At 34.4% G+C, this 18,331-nt stretch overlaps 1 protein-coding gene across 2 annotated transcripts; it reads right to left on the reverse strand.

The window, feature by feature from the left end:
- Positions 1 to 1,434: 1,434 nt before the first annotated feature.
- On the reverse strand, positions 1,435 to 17,767 carry LOC138317398 (muscle M-line assembly protein unc-89-like). 2 transcript variants are annotated; one of them, XM_069259031.1, is made up of 16 exons: positions 17,621 to 17,696; positions 17,280 to 17,370; positions 16,873 to 16,991; positions 16,259 to 16,438; positions 14,962 to 15,094; positions 14,255 to 14,373; positions 13,865 to 14,017; positions 12,335 to 12,661; positions 11,793 to 11,872; positions 10,359 to 10,575; positions 9,159 to 9,569; positions 7,743 to 8,012; positions 5,536 to 5,859; positions 3,083 to 3,421; positions 2,362 to 2,685; positions 1,435 to 2,059 (listed from the first exon to the last, which is right to left on the reverse strand). In XM_069259031.1, the coding sequence occupies exons 1-16, from the start codon at positions 17,691 to 17,693 to the stop codon at positions 2,049 to 2,051; spliced, it is 3,171 nt and encodes a 1,056-aa protein (XP_069115132.1). In that variant the 5' UTR covers positions 17,694 to 17,696; the 3' UTR covers positions 1,435 to 2,048. The 2 variants fall into 2 exon arrangements, with proteins under 2 accessions (XP_069115132.1, XP_069115133.1); XM_069259032.1 differs by lacking the exon at positions 16,873 to 16,991 and having other exon boundaries at positions 17,621 to 17,767.
- Positions 17,768 to 18,331: the final 564 nt, after the last annotated feature.

Raw genomic sequence — 18,331 nt, forward strand, 5'->3', positions numbered from 1 at the left:
ATTTTCAAAGGTCACCTGGACATGACTCCTAATGTGATTTTCTCAGATCCTCTTATCAAACGTAGTGATAATAAGGATCTGTATTTTAATCAGATTGATTAGACCATTTTTTTCAAATGGGAACGTTAAGTTATTTGACGTGTATTGCAAATTGGTCATTTTTTCTGCTTCAAATTAAGCATAATAGAAATGTATTCAGCAACATTTGCGGCAAGAATATTACCAAAATTCACTTCGCAATTTTACTTTGACTATATAATTTATTTGAAAAAAATAATGTGTTCTGTTTGATATTTAACTATTTTCTTTTTTATTGACCTTTTATGTTTATTGACAATAACAGTGACATATATCTTAACATCAACGATTTATATTTACCTACATGTTTGCTCGTCAAATGGACTATACGTTCGCTAATTCCAAACGTATTCCTAACAGCAACTTTGTACACACCAAAGTCGAGTGGTTCTAACTTTGTAATTACAAGCGAGGCTCTAAATCCGTCAACTTTGACCCCAGATTCTGACTCGAGGCTGACCTTAGCCGGGATCACTGTCAGTGTGTGTCTGATGTCTTGTTGGATGATGCCGCCATCTTTACTCCAGAACACCGCGGTATGAGGTGACACGGACATAAAAGCAGCAGACAATTCCGTTGTGTTGTCGATAACTGTGACGGTGATTGGATCTGACAGTCGCTGTTCATCATACAGACGAAATAAACTCAGTGTATTTGGAAAAAAGTAGCAAAGGTACCATATTAAGCATTGGTTCTGTATTGTATAGCGTTCTCGTGAGAAAAGGTATGTTCCTTGGGTTCTGAATTGTATAGTGTTCTCGTGAGAGACGGGTGTTCTTTACGTTCTTTTAACTGCCATTCATCAATACAAATAGATTGTGAAAATAACAAAACATGGCGTTTTAGTTTAAATACTTAAATCCATTTTGTATATTGCTAATCATAATAGTCGATACATCTCTCATCAAATATATTAAAAACGATATCTGCTTCATTAAAGCATTTAACTGCATCCAGTTGACAATAATGGTAGTATGAATGCAAACTAAACATCGGAAATTAAATGAAGCGCGCTAGCACTTCATATTGAAATAGGCTCTTATTCTGTTGGCATTCAAAAGTCCTATAACTGCCAAATGAATGTAGCGCAATGCTTATTTTCAATTTGATATCAATTTTATAATAACATCTTTAGATATTTTGCATCTATAATGAATACACAATTTATTACCGTCAAGGACGTAACAACAATTTCAACGAAAAAAAAAAAAAAAAAAAAAAAAAAAAACCAACGTTTTATCATAAGCGCTACAGCGTTGGATTTAAAATGATGAAAACGATTGCTACGTATCTATCATTTGAAACTAATCAGTACCCGATTACAGAGCGTATATGTATTAACAAGTGAATCATTGATTATTTTACGAACACATGTTTTAATTAGATAATTAATTAATTTCGTTATTCTAGTACACTTATCTAGTCTGTGATATTAATTCGTGTTTATCCTTATGACACATCTTGTCGGCTCCACGTGGTGCTCAATAAGTCAGTTTTTGCGCATCAAATCAATCCAACTACAGGTAGTCTTAAGCTCAGCAGAAAATATGGTCGAGTTTTAGACAGATTGTGTCGTAATAAATATCAAACAATAAACTGATAAACGAACATACATTCCAATACACTAACTTAAAGGCCATCTTTATAAACCTTTGTCCCACCTCGGCTATTGGTACATTGATAACTTTCTAGCCACCCCGACTACTTATTCCTTTACTTATTTGAGTTTATCCTTATACATTATCAAGAAATCTGACGATAAAAATACGTGCTACATTGCAGTTCATTAAGTCTAAATTATCACAATGTTTTATGCATATCTTTTATTTGTCACTGCTTTCTTAGATGTCCCCAAGTAACGATGGTGTACTAAAATTCGAGGTTATATATATTCCTGTATACTTGAAAGCATTGGAGGCAGAATATAGTGAATGTCCCAGATCAGTGGGTTTGATTCCAGCAAAACTGCATTATGTACATTCTGAAAGAGAAAGAAAACAATATTGAAAAAAATAACTTTTGTACTACAGTTGCCAATATGTAACCATTTATGTTTCCTTTCTGACAACATACAAAAACGTTTTCTGCGCTTTCTCAAAACAACTTTCCTTGATACCTAATTAAGATTTATGAAATGTTTTGATGAGCATGGTAATAGTTACTTTGCACACCTGAAATACGTTACATTCTGTAAAAAAAAAACATTTTTAACTCAATAAGTCGGGCAATGTAGAATTTTAGTATTGTAAAACATCAATTTACATCTTATATACTAATACTTGCCTTTGTCCAACATTATAGAATTGTCGGTCATTCCAAATTCATTGTAAATCTGTACTGTGTAGAGTCCGTAGTCCTGGTCCGTTAGTGACGTCACATCCAGCCTCGTTATGACTCCAGTCCTTTCAACCGTTTCCCCATCGGTAAATATCTCCATGTCGACGACCTCGTTTACGATATGATATTTCGCACTGCTGTTGTTTAGTGCCATGCCTCCTTTTAACCAGCTTATTTCTCTGTAACCCGAAGGAGTATGAAAAGAGGCGGATATCTCCGCCATTGAATGTGTCTTGTTGATGACTAACTCAGATACCAGTTGTGGAACTCCTGTTAAAGATATCCAAACTATATTCACAATAACATCAGCACATTAGCATTAGTTAAAAAATGGAAACATTGCGGTGGACTATTGGTTAAGATGTTCGACATATTACTATAAGCCACGCAACAGCAAACCTGGCACGATCTTTAATGGCTGTTAATAAGATCTAATAAACCAGTATACCATTTCTATAAATAACGATAAAACAAATTTACAGCAGCGCGCGATATCTCCGAGATAAGAGATATACATTGACTCATAAGTGTTTATGCAACATACATCAGCTCTTGGCATGACTATTATGTACATATTAATAAACTGTGCAAAGAACAAGTATAATATTTATGTTCAAGGCTAAAACACCTTTCCTCTCAGCAGTTACACATGTACATGTAAACTGACCTAGCCCGCTTTCCGCCAACCTCACAGGGACAACAGTTTTGCCGGCCTGGTTGGATACGACAGCGTCATAAATCCCATAGTCCTCTTCTTTCAGACACGTGACAGTTAACGTGGAGGACATTGTGACCTTTGTCCTCACTGATTGGTCGGAGTCATGGACCTGATTGGATGAATTAGTTTGTATCACGTATTTGTTAGCAGGGTGATGTTCGCGAACCTCGATACCTTTAAAGTACCACTTCACGCTTGACTGGGGAAAGTAGGAGGTGAAGGTCATGCTCAACAATGCGGAACTGCCATCATATGTCACCCTGATATCACTGGATGTCACGGGACTGGCTGGAAAATTTAAACTTCTATAAATTAAAATTCTCATCATTTTTGTCATATGTATACTCTTATTATTCATAATAGACTGCTAAGTTACTTTCTCCAAATTTAGCTACCCAAGCAATTACGTGCACAAACGTCTCATTTAAAGTATTGCATTAATTTATAGACAATTGTAATTATTTCGAAATCAGAGACAGAACAAATCAAATGAATATAATTATATCATAAATCAGGCTACATGGAATAGGAGTTATATGTAGTAGGGAGATGTTTTTTTACAATATCTTTTTCGATAATGTATGTAACGTGGCGGTAACCATTTGGTACACGACCCCTTTTGGTTCAAAATTAGGTTTTCCCTCTAAAATCCTAGTAACTGTGTTTTGTTATGTATGCTATTATGATATGAAAATATAAGTACAAAATGACAATTTAAGCTCAAATTTGACTTTGATCATTGATTAACATTCTTATACACGTACATCGAAATATACGAAATGAGCTTCAGTGTGTGCTGTAGAGCCATTTGACGGCTATTTTATGCTACATTGTTATACGTTTCCAACAAAAGTAAACACATTGATCGAATTTCTGTATCCATAAAAATTTTCGATTATCATTTCCATAACGATATCTCTTTTATTAACGTAGATACACCACTTTACAGAGTGTAGCACCGCAATTTAAACCTCCCGCTTCGCCTTTGTTATTACTACGAATGTGCATGCCTAAAGATGCTGACTAAAACGACCTACAAGGCCAGGTGCTCGGTTGGGGGTTTAATGATCCGGATTGCATAATACTCTAAAAGCGGTATGTTCTATTTTAAATAAATTTATATGAAGAAGGGCATTGAATATTCCTCATATTTGAATTGAAACACCAAACCGTCTTTCTATTTCACTGTAAAATACGGGAAATGACTTGCCAGATTTAGGTAGTGTCAAAGAAAGTCACACAGAACGATGAATGAGTACCAAATATTTCGATCAAAGTGCATAAGTAAATATTTCAGCACACTAATCGAGAATTTCAAAGGAAAATGTCTCGTGTACCAAAAGGGTTCCCCTCGCTAGCGTAAACCAGAAGTGACGCAATATGAAATAAAACCGTTCTATTTTTAGATTGCAGTTACGACGAAATGTTTTGTTGTTGTTTACGTATGTATCAACGGCAGTCGTTGTCGGAAACTGACAAACATTGGATCACATGGAAAGCATATTAAAATAAAAACGTAAAAAAATGTGTTAAATTGTACCAATTCACGTACCGTGATGTAAGCTACGTTTAAACCAGAATTTGTAGAATAAATTTTGGGATTATGCTACCGGTAACTGCAATTTTACTACGCTCATAGCCTTTAACACTTGATGTGATCTTATGTCATCTTTCTGTAGTGTTATAAGTAATTATAGAGTAATGTAAATATGTAGATATGTAAACAAAACATCTAAACATTACTTAAAACAAGGACTATTACAGTTCATAAATTATGTGTTGTTGTAAATGCTTAAAAGTACATTGTATCATAAATGTTTTTTCTGTGCCTTTGAACGATTTTCACATCTTACTTAATACATCAAATCGTATTGATTTCAATGGATTATTGAGGCAAAACAAAATGTCATAATGCATTATGGCACACATAACTTCAATGAAAATATTCTAACGAAGAAAATAAAAAAAACTACCTCTATTAAAAGTTTTAAAACTACACATAGCATATATTGACAGTGGTTAATAAGATGCATGCTACAACCGTTTTAAATACACTATTCTGCATTTGCATATTACAGAGTTATCTGCCCTTATGAGTAGGCATTGATTATGATGCCATGCGAGCCTAGCGTCATAATTTCCGGAGATAATGACATGAATTGCGCTTATATAATAATGACGTAACAATGGATACCAACCCGCAAGGAAGCGAACTCTGTAATGTGCAAAGACGGAATTTTATGGTATTTGTTGCTGCAATACTGCTATTACTGTTAATTTATCTAAATGAAAAAAAAATCTACTGTACAATGTTTCTTTAAGGATCTGCAAAACAATGAAAAATAGGTATTTAATTTTGACTAATATGTAAATGAGTTAATCATGAAAAAATGTATGCATACCATACTCTGGATTTCCAGCGTCAATATTGAGTTCAGAAGATCCCATGTCATTCGTGATGGTAACCTTGTATATTCCAAATCGCTCGACTGTTGGAGAAAACACCCTAATGGACGTCATATGACCTGAAAGTCGTTTAATGATTCCGTGGATAGATACATTAACATAGCTCGGATCCGTGTCTATGACGTCACGCCCAGATGGACTGATCCGTTCACCGTTTCGGTACCAGGTTATCCGTCGGACATCCTCGGCATAAAATGGTACCTCTATCAGTATGAGATCAGCTTGTATCGCTACAGTGGGTTCCATAAGGACTGGGACAGCTGGAACACGAAAGATACAGAAATGGGTGGTCATACAGTATTATACAGGGTGTAATAAATATATAAGTCAGTGCTCCAGATAATTTTTTGAGGGATGGGTTATTGTACTCGCAATTTTGAAAGAGGGGTACAACTTTGACTTCTGTGCGAATCTAAAACTTAACAGAGAGATTGTGATCAACGTTATGTGGGTATAGTGTAAAGTAATCGATGATAATTAGCAATTGTGCAAATATCTATCTGAATTAAAGGAACATATCATGTAGACTCTTAACTAGAATTGACCTGATTTTACTAACTTTCTTCGGATCATATTTCTGGATATATAGGGTCGCACTAATTGGGTTGAATAATAACAAATATTGTTAGGGTAATTTGTACACGTTCTTTACAATTTAAAGGGGTTGTTGACAGGTTTTTGATGGGTATTTTACCCGTGTACGCATCTAACAGGAGCAATGTAAGTAAGGCCATACATGTAGAAATAATGCAACATGATCTCAATAGCCTGCAAAAATGGTCGGATACATGGTTATTGAAATTCCATCCAAACAAATGTAATCTTCTCTCAAATAAAATCCAAAAATAAAGCAAAAAGAAAATACTATATGAATGGAACAAATAAGAAAATACAGTCGGAAAATATTACATCAGACAAGGAAATCGGTGTAACGATTGATGCAGATTTATACTTTGAAGCGCACATTTAACACGGAGTAAATAAAGTCAATAGTAATCTACGACTCATTAGAAGAATATTTACGTATATGAACCAACATGAATGTTTAAACTATTATTTAAAGCACTTGTCAGACCTCATGTAGAATACACGCTTCAAGTGTCTGGAGCCCTAATAATTTAAAAGATATCGAACGGAGAGCAACGAAGTTGATACCAGGATTTAATAATCTAACTTCCCTTGAAAGATTTTATCAATACATTCAATATTATATACAATATTTTTGACAATTGTGTAACCCAAAATTTATTCCAAATAGATGACAACAGCAGAACCCGAGATCATAGGAAGAAAATATCTAAGAAAGGGTGACGATTGGAGATACAGAAAAACTTTTTTCAGCTTTCGTGTAATTTACGGATTGAATAGTCTACCCCGAGATGTTGTCGATACCAAAGATGTGGAAGAATTCGAAATACTGCTGGATAAGTACTGCAAAAATAACAATATAAATATTTTGTTTTGTTTGTTTGTTTGTTTGTTTCATTGATTAACGTCCTATTAACACCCAAGGTCATGTAAGGACGGTCTCCCATATATGCGGTGTTTTGGGAGACTGTGATATAATCGTATTGTGTCTTCTGGTATAGTGGAATTCTTTAGTATAAAGATAAACATGATATAACTACACACATTGAAAAAATTACAGCCAAACTTGTTATAAATTAATAATCCATCTATTATTGTATTAACTCGTATTAAAATAAAAGTTCCCGAGTCTACATCTGATTTTGATACATTGGTTGGAGCTTTTGTCATACATTTGAATGGTGTATTGGTTATCAATGTGTAGCTAATGGAAGCCTGTTAATCCACAGCGCCCTTGCTAATCCCTGCATTTGGAATAAGCAGACATATGCGAGCTTATTCGTGTTTGTGTCCTAGAGACGAAGACTAAGAAAGGAGGATGAGGAGGACGGGATGAAGTGGAATTAGACTGGGGCGATCATCGGTAACCAGGCAGCGCAATTTAATATATATCACTTAATATTTTTTATATCAACTTAGATCCAACTGCTAGTGTCGTTTTGCAATTTAATATATATATATATCACTTAGTATTGTTTATATCAACTTACAACCAACTGCCAGTGTCGTTTTGTAATTTAATATATATCACTTTAAATTGTGTATATCAACTTACATCCAACTGCCAGTGTCGTTTTGTCATGGTTAATTACGACGTCACTTCCGGTTTCTTGGTCCGTACCAACACATGTATATGTTCCTGCATCCGCGTAAATACACACTGGTATTGTAAGTGTGTTGATTGCTTCGTCTTGGTTACCGGGAAGTTTCCTGATGACGACATCACCAACAGAATGGATCCAAGAGAGAGACACGTCAGAACAGGAAGTGACGTTACACGCAAGTTGAATGGTACCACCTTGGTTACATGTGGCGTATGGGAAAACTAGAAAATGTATAAATGTTAGATAGGTTTGGGAAAGGAAATTGTTTTTAAATATAATTTTGTTTTATATCTTTATTTTAAAGATGCTCAATCGCTGACAAATGGTAGTTTTTCTCTATCAAAAACAGGAGCAGACGAAATAGCATTTTTTTCAGTTACATTAGTTTACTTTACACCATTACCACCATTTTAGAGTTTAAGATTAAAATATTAAAAATGATTAACTGCACCACGAAAAAAAGCCATGGGGCTATATTCATGGAATAAATTACTGACTGCGCATGCACCAAAAGCAAAATAAATTATTGATAGTATTTTGCGTTAGCTATATATATTCACACACGGTGAAACATTATATTGATCAAATAGTGAGTATTGTTTATGCTTTGTCGACGGTGGATCATCTTTAAGCAATATCTACGATATTTGTCCATTGCCTTTGATCAGAAATAGTTATATTGCATATCACTAGAAATTTAAACCAATGACTAAAATCCCTGCTTAGACAGACATGGGAAACAAAAGTTTGAGAATAAGATGTTTATTTTGTACTCCATCCCTAAAAGGTAGCAGTCTACTCAAAAATTATTCATACCCAATTTATCTTATTTATTCACCATTTACGTTTTAAAAACTGCAACTTATTCACATGTAATTATTTCGTCGATGTAGCATTTTGCAGGTCAAACGATATCTTATTTTTGACCAATCAGAAGCCTCCGTTGTTTCAGGGTTAACTATTAGTTAACTCGGGAACCACCAATTGACACATTTTGACTAAATTTAAACACTGTAAGATCAATGACTAATGCATTACTTGCCATTTCGTAAAACCTTATATTGTGTTAGTATATGGTATCTGGAAAACCAAAAGGCGAAAATCTTGCATTGTAAACTGTACATTTTCAGCAGTACCGAGGCATGATTTCAGGACAATACATAGATAAACAGACAATCAAATTAGCCATTCCTTCTTACGAACAAACGGACAGCCAGACAATTAGGCAGACAGACAAATAGACAGACAGACAGACAGACAGACAGATGAAGTACTATAATATTTGCCATTTACGATCTCTATTACACGTGTAGTGACATATTGCACGTGTGGTGAAAAATTGAACGATAGCGCATATCATATTTTACCTTCCGGTGTTGTGACGTCAATCAAGTGATTCGCTTTCCCAGCAGAATTCTCCAGAACAACGAGGTACGATCCAAAGTGTTCGGGTGTGAATTGAGAAATAGTCAACGTAGCGGTGTAGTTAGCATTAGGGTGTGTTGACGTTCTATCGCCGCCCAAAGATGGATACTGGTAAGCGTCACTGACATTTGCCAGACTCTCAGATATCGGATACCCTGATGACAACCAGTCCGAAGAGTTTATTCCATTCCTGTTCAATGCCAGTCTGTATTTTTCTGATGCTTCAATCTGGGCGTTGCCATGGTACCAGGTCGCCGTCGGATACGCGATATTGGAGTCAAAGTTCACAGACATCGTCATAACATCGTCATTCATTTCCACAGACGAAGGTGTAATTAATAGTTTTGGAAGTTCTGTGTTAAAAGAAAGCATTGTGAATATTTTGTATCATGAAGGAGAATAGATGGTGGACAAGTCCTTCCACGACTGTCTAACCCCAGGCTTGCCAAGGATTAGACTGTCTTTTATCTCCTCAAAGGAAAGAGATATTCCTGTTCTACTCTTTAGGCAGGATATGATCTTTTTCTTGTCCCTGTAAAAATGTTTTAAACTAATAATTCTCTATCCGATTTCAAAAGAACGAAGACAAATGTTTATTAACTAACTCTATCAAATTGGTTAGGCATCAACGGTAGGTGGACTTCCGATTGCAATGATTAAACTGCACATAATAATGTTTATTTGCAAATGGATTTTTACAACTTCCTACTTTTTACAACACACGCGAATATGTTCTACGTGTACAGACTGCCTTGACCTAGATATCTTACCATTACCGGAAGTGCAGATATCTCTGTTTGATTGGGTAGAAAAACTGACTACATGTACATATTATCTTCTATTTTTTTACAGATTCTGCGATCATTTGGAAAAAACAATTATGTCCAAACAATACTTCATCAGCTTCCATATTAAGTCTGCAAACTCTACAAAACTAAAAACTGAAACACATTCGAAAAACTAACCAAATAACAGGACTTAAAATAACATATAAGTATTTTTTTTTTAATTCGTGTATTAAAATTTAAAATCTTAGACATCCTTGATGGGACAGGATATGATGGAGCAGGCTATGACTGACTTGAATATCACCATTTACGATTTTATTGCGGTATTATAACTATGTATAACAAATTATTTACCTGTGTCAGGAAATCCCAAATGAATGTAGATTTCTGCTGCCCCCACATCGTTTCTGATGACGCACTTGTAATCCCCGTACACAGGCTCTATTGGCGAAGCTCCTATCAGATTTGCAGCGTAAGTAAACTTATTTTCGTCCTCACTTTGATACACTTCTGTACTCATTATGAGGTCATGTCTGGCAGTAAGTAGTTTCTGTGCCCTATACCACTCAACCTTGGGAGAACGACATCGTGACAATTAGTGCGTGACCAGTTCATAAGGATAAGAATTACAATTCCGTTATCCCAAATAAATTATTTTGAACAAGAAATTCCAGAGGGACCTTTTGCGCCAACTGGTAAATGATCTAGGTCTCTGATGTACCCTTTTTCTATTTGAATTTGAAATATTAAATGCACATTTTGTAAACTTCACAATACGTTTGCGCACATCTGTTAAGCTCGACAGAAACATGAATAACAGCATTTGATATTGTTACGGTCTGCTATGTTGTGCAAGGATTTGTTCCAAGACAAAGTCAAATATAAGAGAAAACTGCACAAGAAATCTCAGAGAGATTCCTTTAATAAGCACTTAAAAAATAGCAGTAACTAACTTTTATCAAATACTAAGATGGTTCCTTTTTGGCTATTTTGATATCTTCTTATCTCGAGATTGCAATATGCACCACTAGAGCCCAAGGGGGAATCAATATACTTCTGTATATCAGAAGTGAGAACAAGTGGTAACAAACTTATACTTTCAATACAAATATCAACTATCAAAATCCAAGCTAGTGATTTTGTGACCATTTTATCGACGGATCGGCCCAATCTGGAATATGCACAACTAGAGTCCTGGAAACCTTTGATTAGAATTTGAGAAATTTCAGTGCTCTCTAAGGAATAAGGGTGACAAACTTTAACTGCGAACATCCATGGCTGTGCCGTGTTGGCCATACTGTTGACAGATCAGTCACAAAGCACAGCGTGGGCCAAGGGAAAAATATAAAACCTCTTATGTGCTCTCTGAGAAGTACATGTAGAGGAAATAAACCTCAACTTTCAAAATCCTATGTCGACCCAAATGCAACATGCATCACCGGCGTTATGGGACAACCTATGCATGTAATTCGAGAAAACTGCTAGGTGCATTATTAGACCTACCGGTGACATGCTTCAAGTATCAAACTCAAAGATGGCGGCCTGTCAGTTTTCTGGTTGACAGATCGGTCTGAAAACGGAACATACTAGGGGCACCTATGCCTAATTCTTTAAAAAGATCCCTTCAGAAACTAAGAAAAAATCCTTGAGAGTAACTTCAGAAATCATTAGAAAAATTGCAGATGGTGCAACATCAACATCTACACAAGAATACCAATATTCTTTTATTCTTTTAATTTCTTGAGCCTTTCGGCTCATCGGTTGGATGAGCAGTAATAATTTGTTTACCTTAAAGTTTGGGTCCGAAGAAAACTTGACCATTATTGTAGCGTTTCCAGGAAACACAGTATAATTTTCAATAACTGGAACTGCAACGGCAAACACATGGATATAATTATAAATATTCATCAATGTGATTTCATTTTTATATTCGAACGCTGCACATGCTTGTGCATCTGAATTTTATGTCCATATACCAATATAACGCTATAACTGTTTCAAGCAAGTAATCTTACTTATAAACATGTTACAAAGATGTTCTATCTTAGGAAGCTTATCAAACTTGATGCAAACGTATGATTAGTCCCAATACATAGGATATTTGACATTTTTCGGAATTCTAAATGTATCCTGCTTAAAACGTCTCTGAATTTCGAGAGGTTTTGTAGTTCATAATAAAGCATATATCATACCAATGCAATAGATGAATAGAATGAAATGCTTCTTCTATCTGAATCATGATCAAATATAAAATAGTAATGGGCTTAATATTTTGTAATTTACGTAACTATGTAAAAGGCACCCAAATTAAATTTAATGTAAACACTTACCTGAGTATCCGCTCTTTAAAAATACAACACTTTCACTCACTCCAAACGCATTCTTGACAGCAACTTTGTACACACCAAAGTCCTGTGAAGTTGGGTCAGTGATCACAAGCGAGGCTCTAAACCCGTCAACTTTGACCCCAGGTTCTGATTCGATGCTGACCTTAGCCTTGGTCACTGCCAGTGTGTGTCTGACGTCCTGTTGGATAATGCCGCCGTCTTTACTAAAAAACACCACGGAGTGAGGTGTTGTCGACATAAAATCAGCTACCATCTCCGCCATATTTTTTGTAACTTTGGTGGTGACCGGATCAGATATTGAGGGAGTCGCTTGGTTTATAAAAATCAGATGTGTCACTTATTAAGTACATATAACTGTATCCAAGGATAAACATTAATTTGAAATTGTACATTTGAAACCAAGGTACATGTAAAATTAGTCTACAAATTAATTTTATCAATTCAAATGTTTTTTAACGGTAATTGCTTGTAACATATCGTTTAGCGAAAATTGATTTTTTTTTAGATCGATGGCATTCATTTCGGATGAAAATGTTTACATCAAGTTACGTCTCTTGACACGGAACCCTCGTTAAGGATGTAAAAAGAACATATTATACGTGAAAAATTCGTGAGAATACATAATGTAAAAACAGTCACTTCAAAGATATTGACGACATGTTTTATTGGCAAATCATCCACTTAAAACCGAAGCAAAAATTAGGATAAATAATAATTTATAGTAATAAATAAAGAATTGGATGTTTTTAAAAAACTATATTTATAGAATTTCGTCTTTTGTTGTAAACAGTATGATGCTCCACTTAAAAATATTTTGACTTCAAGTGCAAGTACTATTTAACTCAGGACTGTTTAAGTATCTAGAAATAAGTGTTCATGAATAATACATATATAATGAGTTGAATGCAAGATTACTTAAATATTTTTGTTCTCAATAAAATTGCAGTTACTTATTGACTTATGCTTTTAATTAGAATATGAAAAAGAATATCAAATATCTCCTTGTCGTTCTTCTTGAGTCGCGGATTTACAAATTGGTTGGAAATTACGTTTGTCACCGTTATTCCTCAGAGAGCACTGAATGATTCTTTCTCAAATTCCTAGAGAGGACCGATCCGTCAACAAAATGGCCGACAAGCCGCCACCTTGGATTTTGATAGTTAATATAAGCGAATCACACACAAAAGAAAGTTGCTTCACAAAAATTATGATTTAATAATGCTCTGTCATGAGAGGACAGTCAATATTCACTGTCAATGACTTCATTGGAAAGTCCAAAGTAAAAATCGTATCTGTATGTGTGTTTGATTACTACCACAACATACATTTATATAATCTGAGGTAAACATTGTACCATAATATCTTATTACTACCATTAAATTTATTATGTAGTCTGAAGTTAACAATATTCTTTAATAAAGTTATGATTTAATAAGTAATTAATTATGTTTTAGTATCATGATGTTATCTGTGTTTAAACTTCTAATAAGAAATGTCAAATATGATAAATACCTATCGTACGGAAGTACGTCAGATGGAAGCCTCGACCTGGAGCAGTGTCATCCGTTTTAAACTCGATAAGCATCGATTGGCCAGATGCGATTATGACTTCCTGTTTTTTGTTTCCGGACAATTTCCTTAATACAGGGCTCAACTCGGTTTCGCCTGTCGTAAAAAAACTATCATGTAAACATTGTGATGATTAGCTTAAAGCATTCTAAATGTTCAATGTTCATGATACAACCTGTAAACTATTGCGTGTTAAAATTATTTATCATATTTTACATTAGTTTTACATGTATATTGATCAGATTTATTTGAAATAAAATATAGCAATTTGTTTGCTTGTATGAGGCCTTCAAAATAAAACGAAAATGATTTCCATGGAAGAATAAAACTTACCATCATAAAATACAAGATGGTCGTAGGTATCTTCGAGTGATAATGCATGGATATTCACTTGTATGACGTCATCATTGCATACGTCATCCGACACAATTTTCCACTTACAGTCCAATGAGCTGAACAAGCCATCAAGATAGACAATTAGATTAAAATCCAGATTCGTGTTGTCATTTCGTTTCCAAAGGAATCTAACGACATGCCATAGGGTAAAAGATACATTGTGGTTATCGAAAGCCCCGCTGATTTGATATTATATCGATATATCAAGATTATAATGCACTTTGACAGTTGTGTTATCAAACTGGTGTTCGTAACACCTTCCTATAAAACATATGCCCATTATATTATTGGGTTATTTTTTGTCGAAAATACGCATTATTTAAGTAACCCATATCTAACTCATTGCTTAAAGTTAACTATTTAATCAAGCGTTGTATTTATGAGCAACTTGCACAATAACACATATTTATATTTACCGTTATTTTTCATTCCCCAATATATTTTCTTTGTTACATTTTGGAGCAAAATCATCTTTTTTCAAAATACATTATCATATTATCCATAACAGAGATAGATGGGAAGATAAATAGATCTATACATTAAAACTGGTGGTATGCACTAAGAAAGGACCGACGATTATCTAAATCTTGTAAGTAGACAATTATTTTAAAATTATTTTAAAACTTTAAAATAAACAGCCATACTTGCCGTATTCCCTAGGATATCCGGGAGATGTGATTGAGTTCAATGTTGGGTAGGCCAGCAGTAGTTCGTCACCACATCTATCAGACACTGCGTTCTCGTTACTTCTGTTTGTACTCAGAGGAACGCCTAAGCCTTAAATAGATAAGAATAAGTATCGTAATACAAAACCAACATAAATTCAAGATACAGACACATTATGTTTGGGGAAAAAACCTTATTCCATGCTTTATCCACTTTTTAATCAAAATAGCGCAAAACGTCTAGTACGAAAATCTGTACCTTTACAGTATATTATTGCAACTGTTTACATGTTTTTGTGCATAATATAACAAATTAACGTATGTTTTGAATGAAATACAATCTTTGTTAAACTCGACACTTCGAGTCTGTTGTTCACAAATACAATGTAATCTGAGAAAGTAGTTATTTAGCGGTAGTTTAAGCTGTGCATTTTCCGTGTGGTATTCGAAACGTTAATTCATGTACAGTATTGTAAAATGGTATTCCCAGTTCTGAATCACAGAATTGCGCTATTATATCCGCGCTAATAAATCATAATTGACAAGTTTTTGCATTAAGCTAAAACTTGACTGTACTAAAATATGAAATTAAGAGTATCCACATTGTTTAATAATTTTCCTGAAACAGATTAACGTGTTGGGGTGATTTCTGGGAGGCCGATTAACCACCTACAATATTACATTTTGCATTTATCAACAACGTTTATTAATTGTTTCTTTCGAAACGTTGTATCCATCAAGAACTGTTATAAAGTTAATGCCTAATGTACCGATATAGCCATATGTTAATTCGAAACAATTGACACTCCTACCACCACAGGTTAATTGGTTTGTTATTCATATGTTATTATTGATATGTTCGATATCAATGAAAAGAAAACAAAAGTTTTAGACAGCTGTTTTAGCAATGCCTACCTTTATTTTGATGACCTGTTTATGTCATTCATACCGGGTCACAATAAATATGTCGAGGAGAATATGTATATACTAGTTTATTAATTTGTCTCCGACAAAGGTAAATAGAACTCGTGTATTTGAATTGGGTGAGTCGGTATAGACCGCCTCATGCGAGATAATCTTTTTGTCGAAATTCGAGTGTTGAGTTAACTCCTTTGATTTTCGAGTTTTTAATTTGTTCGGATTTGGAGTGAACGGTATGACATTTACATTTTTCAAATCACTTTTACGTTTTTATCATTATTTATTTTCTTTTATTGAACAAACGTTCCTCCAGATACCCTGTCATATATCTATCAGTATCTGTAGCTCGACTTACCTGTGACCGCATCACGATAACGAAGATGAAATCTTCTGTTATCGTAGCTACTTCGAATTCGAACTACCACAGTTGCAAATCTTCCCGATGACTGTTTTGGTCCGAAAGATGATGAATGGCGGTAGTAATTATTCCGCCGCTGCGCATACGTTGCTAAGACTGGATAGCCCTCAGAAGGTCCTATAATATAATCATACTCTAGAATTCGTTAATGTATACATATTATCCTCGGATGATTTGATAACACGCAGATTTAGGTCGTGCATATGTAATTCAATAAACATTCAGAACAAATACAAACAAACATAAATGGGAAAGAAGATGAAAAATAATATATTGATGAGTTTTAAATGCCGTTATCGTGGAATGTACAGAAGAGGAGATTAGCACCAGTACAGACCTCTGATATCTTTTGAAATAAAATTATATAAATATGATGTACATAAATGATGAATCATTATTCAGACGAATAATCGTAATGAACCTGCATGCATAAATAACCCTGTGCAGTTTGAACCGTGAAATGAAAACTGAAATGTGTAGTTGCATTTGTTGAAATTACATAATGGCTGCATTTTGATAGGAGAAGTTATAACATAAGAAGCATACATTACCATCGTAGATTGTTATTGTATCCGATGAATGAAGGGCTAGATTTGTTAGCGTAACTTCTATACCTTTACCACCACAGTCATTTCGTTCTATAACCCAGGCACAGGTATGTTGCCCACCACTGCGTGAAATATCATTAAAAGATGTATTCAGTGTCTCATAATATCATGCAGATTCATATTTCTTTCTAAAAGTGAGTTTGATTTTCATTTGATGATTTGACCAGGAGTTCCAAAGATTCGCATTAAAATATGCCGATGTTGATGTATAATATCAGGTTGATAAAAATTATTATTAAGAATTATTATTACTAGTCATTTATTTTAAAAAGTCTCATAAGTTGCAAGCACAAAAAGGGGTGGGGAGAGTGTATCACAATGCCAATTGCCGAACGTGGATCAAGTCATACCTGAAATACTGTGAAATATTTGCATAAGTGTAGTTTGTTGATGACGTAACAAAGTTCGGTTTCCCTGGACAAACAGTGGAGGAAAACACCACTAAAAGTATAGAAACAGATTTTAAATAATTAGACAAAATGTCTAATAACAAACTTGACAAAAAATGGATGAAAAATATCTAATATTTACAGTCAGTGGTGAAATGATGGTATAATCCCCGTTGATTTCAAATAAAGACTACTAAACCTTATTTCTTGATAGATTGAGTATATCACATGAAATTTGGATGAATATATGACAGTTTGAAAATAATGATTAAATCAATAATTTTTATGTAAGTATTACTTACCTTCCAATACCGCAAGTAAAGTAATCCAAGTTAGTGCAAGACGAAAACAGGTTATCTCCATTTTAGAATACATCTTTTAATCTTGCTCAGGGTTTCACAAAATGGCTATCGACAAGGGACACTTTTATATAAGGGTGAAATATATGGAATTCAAGAGGCCAACTTGGGGGTCTCGTCATATACAAATCCAATCGGAAAACTTGACGTTTTTTGAGTATCCAAGATGAAATCGAAACAACAATGATATGATACTAAAGAGCTATTTAGTATTCTTATTCATATGACAATGACAGATAAGAAATTTTAGCTACTGAGGTTTGTTCTGCTATACGGTTTACGTCCATTATGGAAAAGTATATTTCACATTATGTTTATGACAGTCAGACACCATGCCCCTTTACATAGCCCCAAACGAAAATGAAAGTAAGCATTTAGATGGTTTTCTAGGACATAGAAAGTTTGTTGTCGCGCTTTCAAAAAACCGGCTCCAAAGTCATGTTTACTTAACATGAGAGATATACCATAGGCCTTCTGGAAACACAAAAACTCCGTTATCAGATAAAGTTAGGGACAGATAGGGTGTAAATGAGCGATATGCAATGAAAGTTTACATTTTGATTTTCATATGGTACAATATCCCCTTACATAGGACCTGCATGTACATTTAAGATTTGGAGATGCGCGCTTATCACCAAGTTCAATGCCACTTGT

This window comes from Argopecten irradians, chromosome 3 (genome assembly GCF_041381155.1).
Source record: "Argopecten irradians isolate NY chromosome 3, Ai_NY, whole genome shotgun sequence".
Taxonomy (NCBI): domain Eukaryota; kingdom Metazoa; phylum Mollusca; class Bivalvia; order Pectinida; family Pectinidae; genus Argopecten; species Argopecten irradians.

Bases quoted from the DNA above. Each gene is read 5' to 3' on its own strand.
- LOC138317398 (XM_069259031.1), bottom strand. From the start codon at position 17,693: ATGTATTCTAAAATGGAGATAACCTGTTTTCGTCTTGCACTAACTTGG. The intron at 14,374-14,961 runs GTATGGCTGTTT...TGGCTTGTTCAG, and splicing joins TATCCTAGGGAATACGGCAA to CTCATTGGACTGTAAGTGGA. The intron at 2,686-3,082 runs GTCAGTTTACAT...TATCTTTAACAG, and splicing joins GTTGGCGGAAAGCGGGCTAG to GAGTTCCACAACTGGTATCT.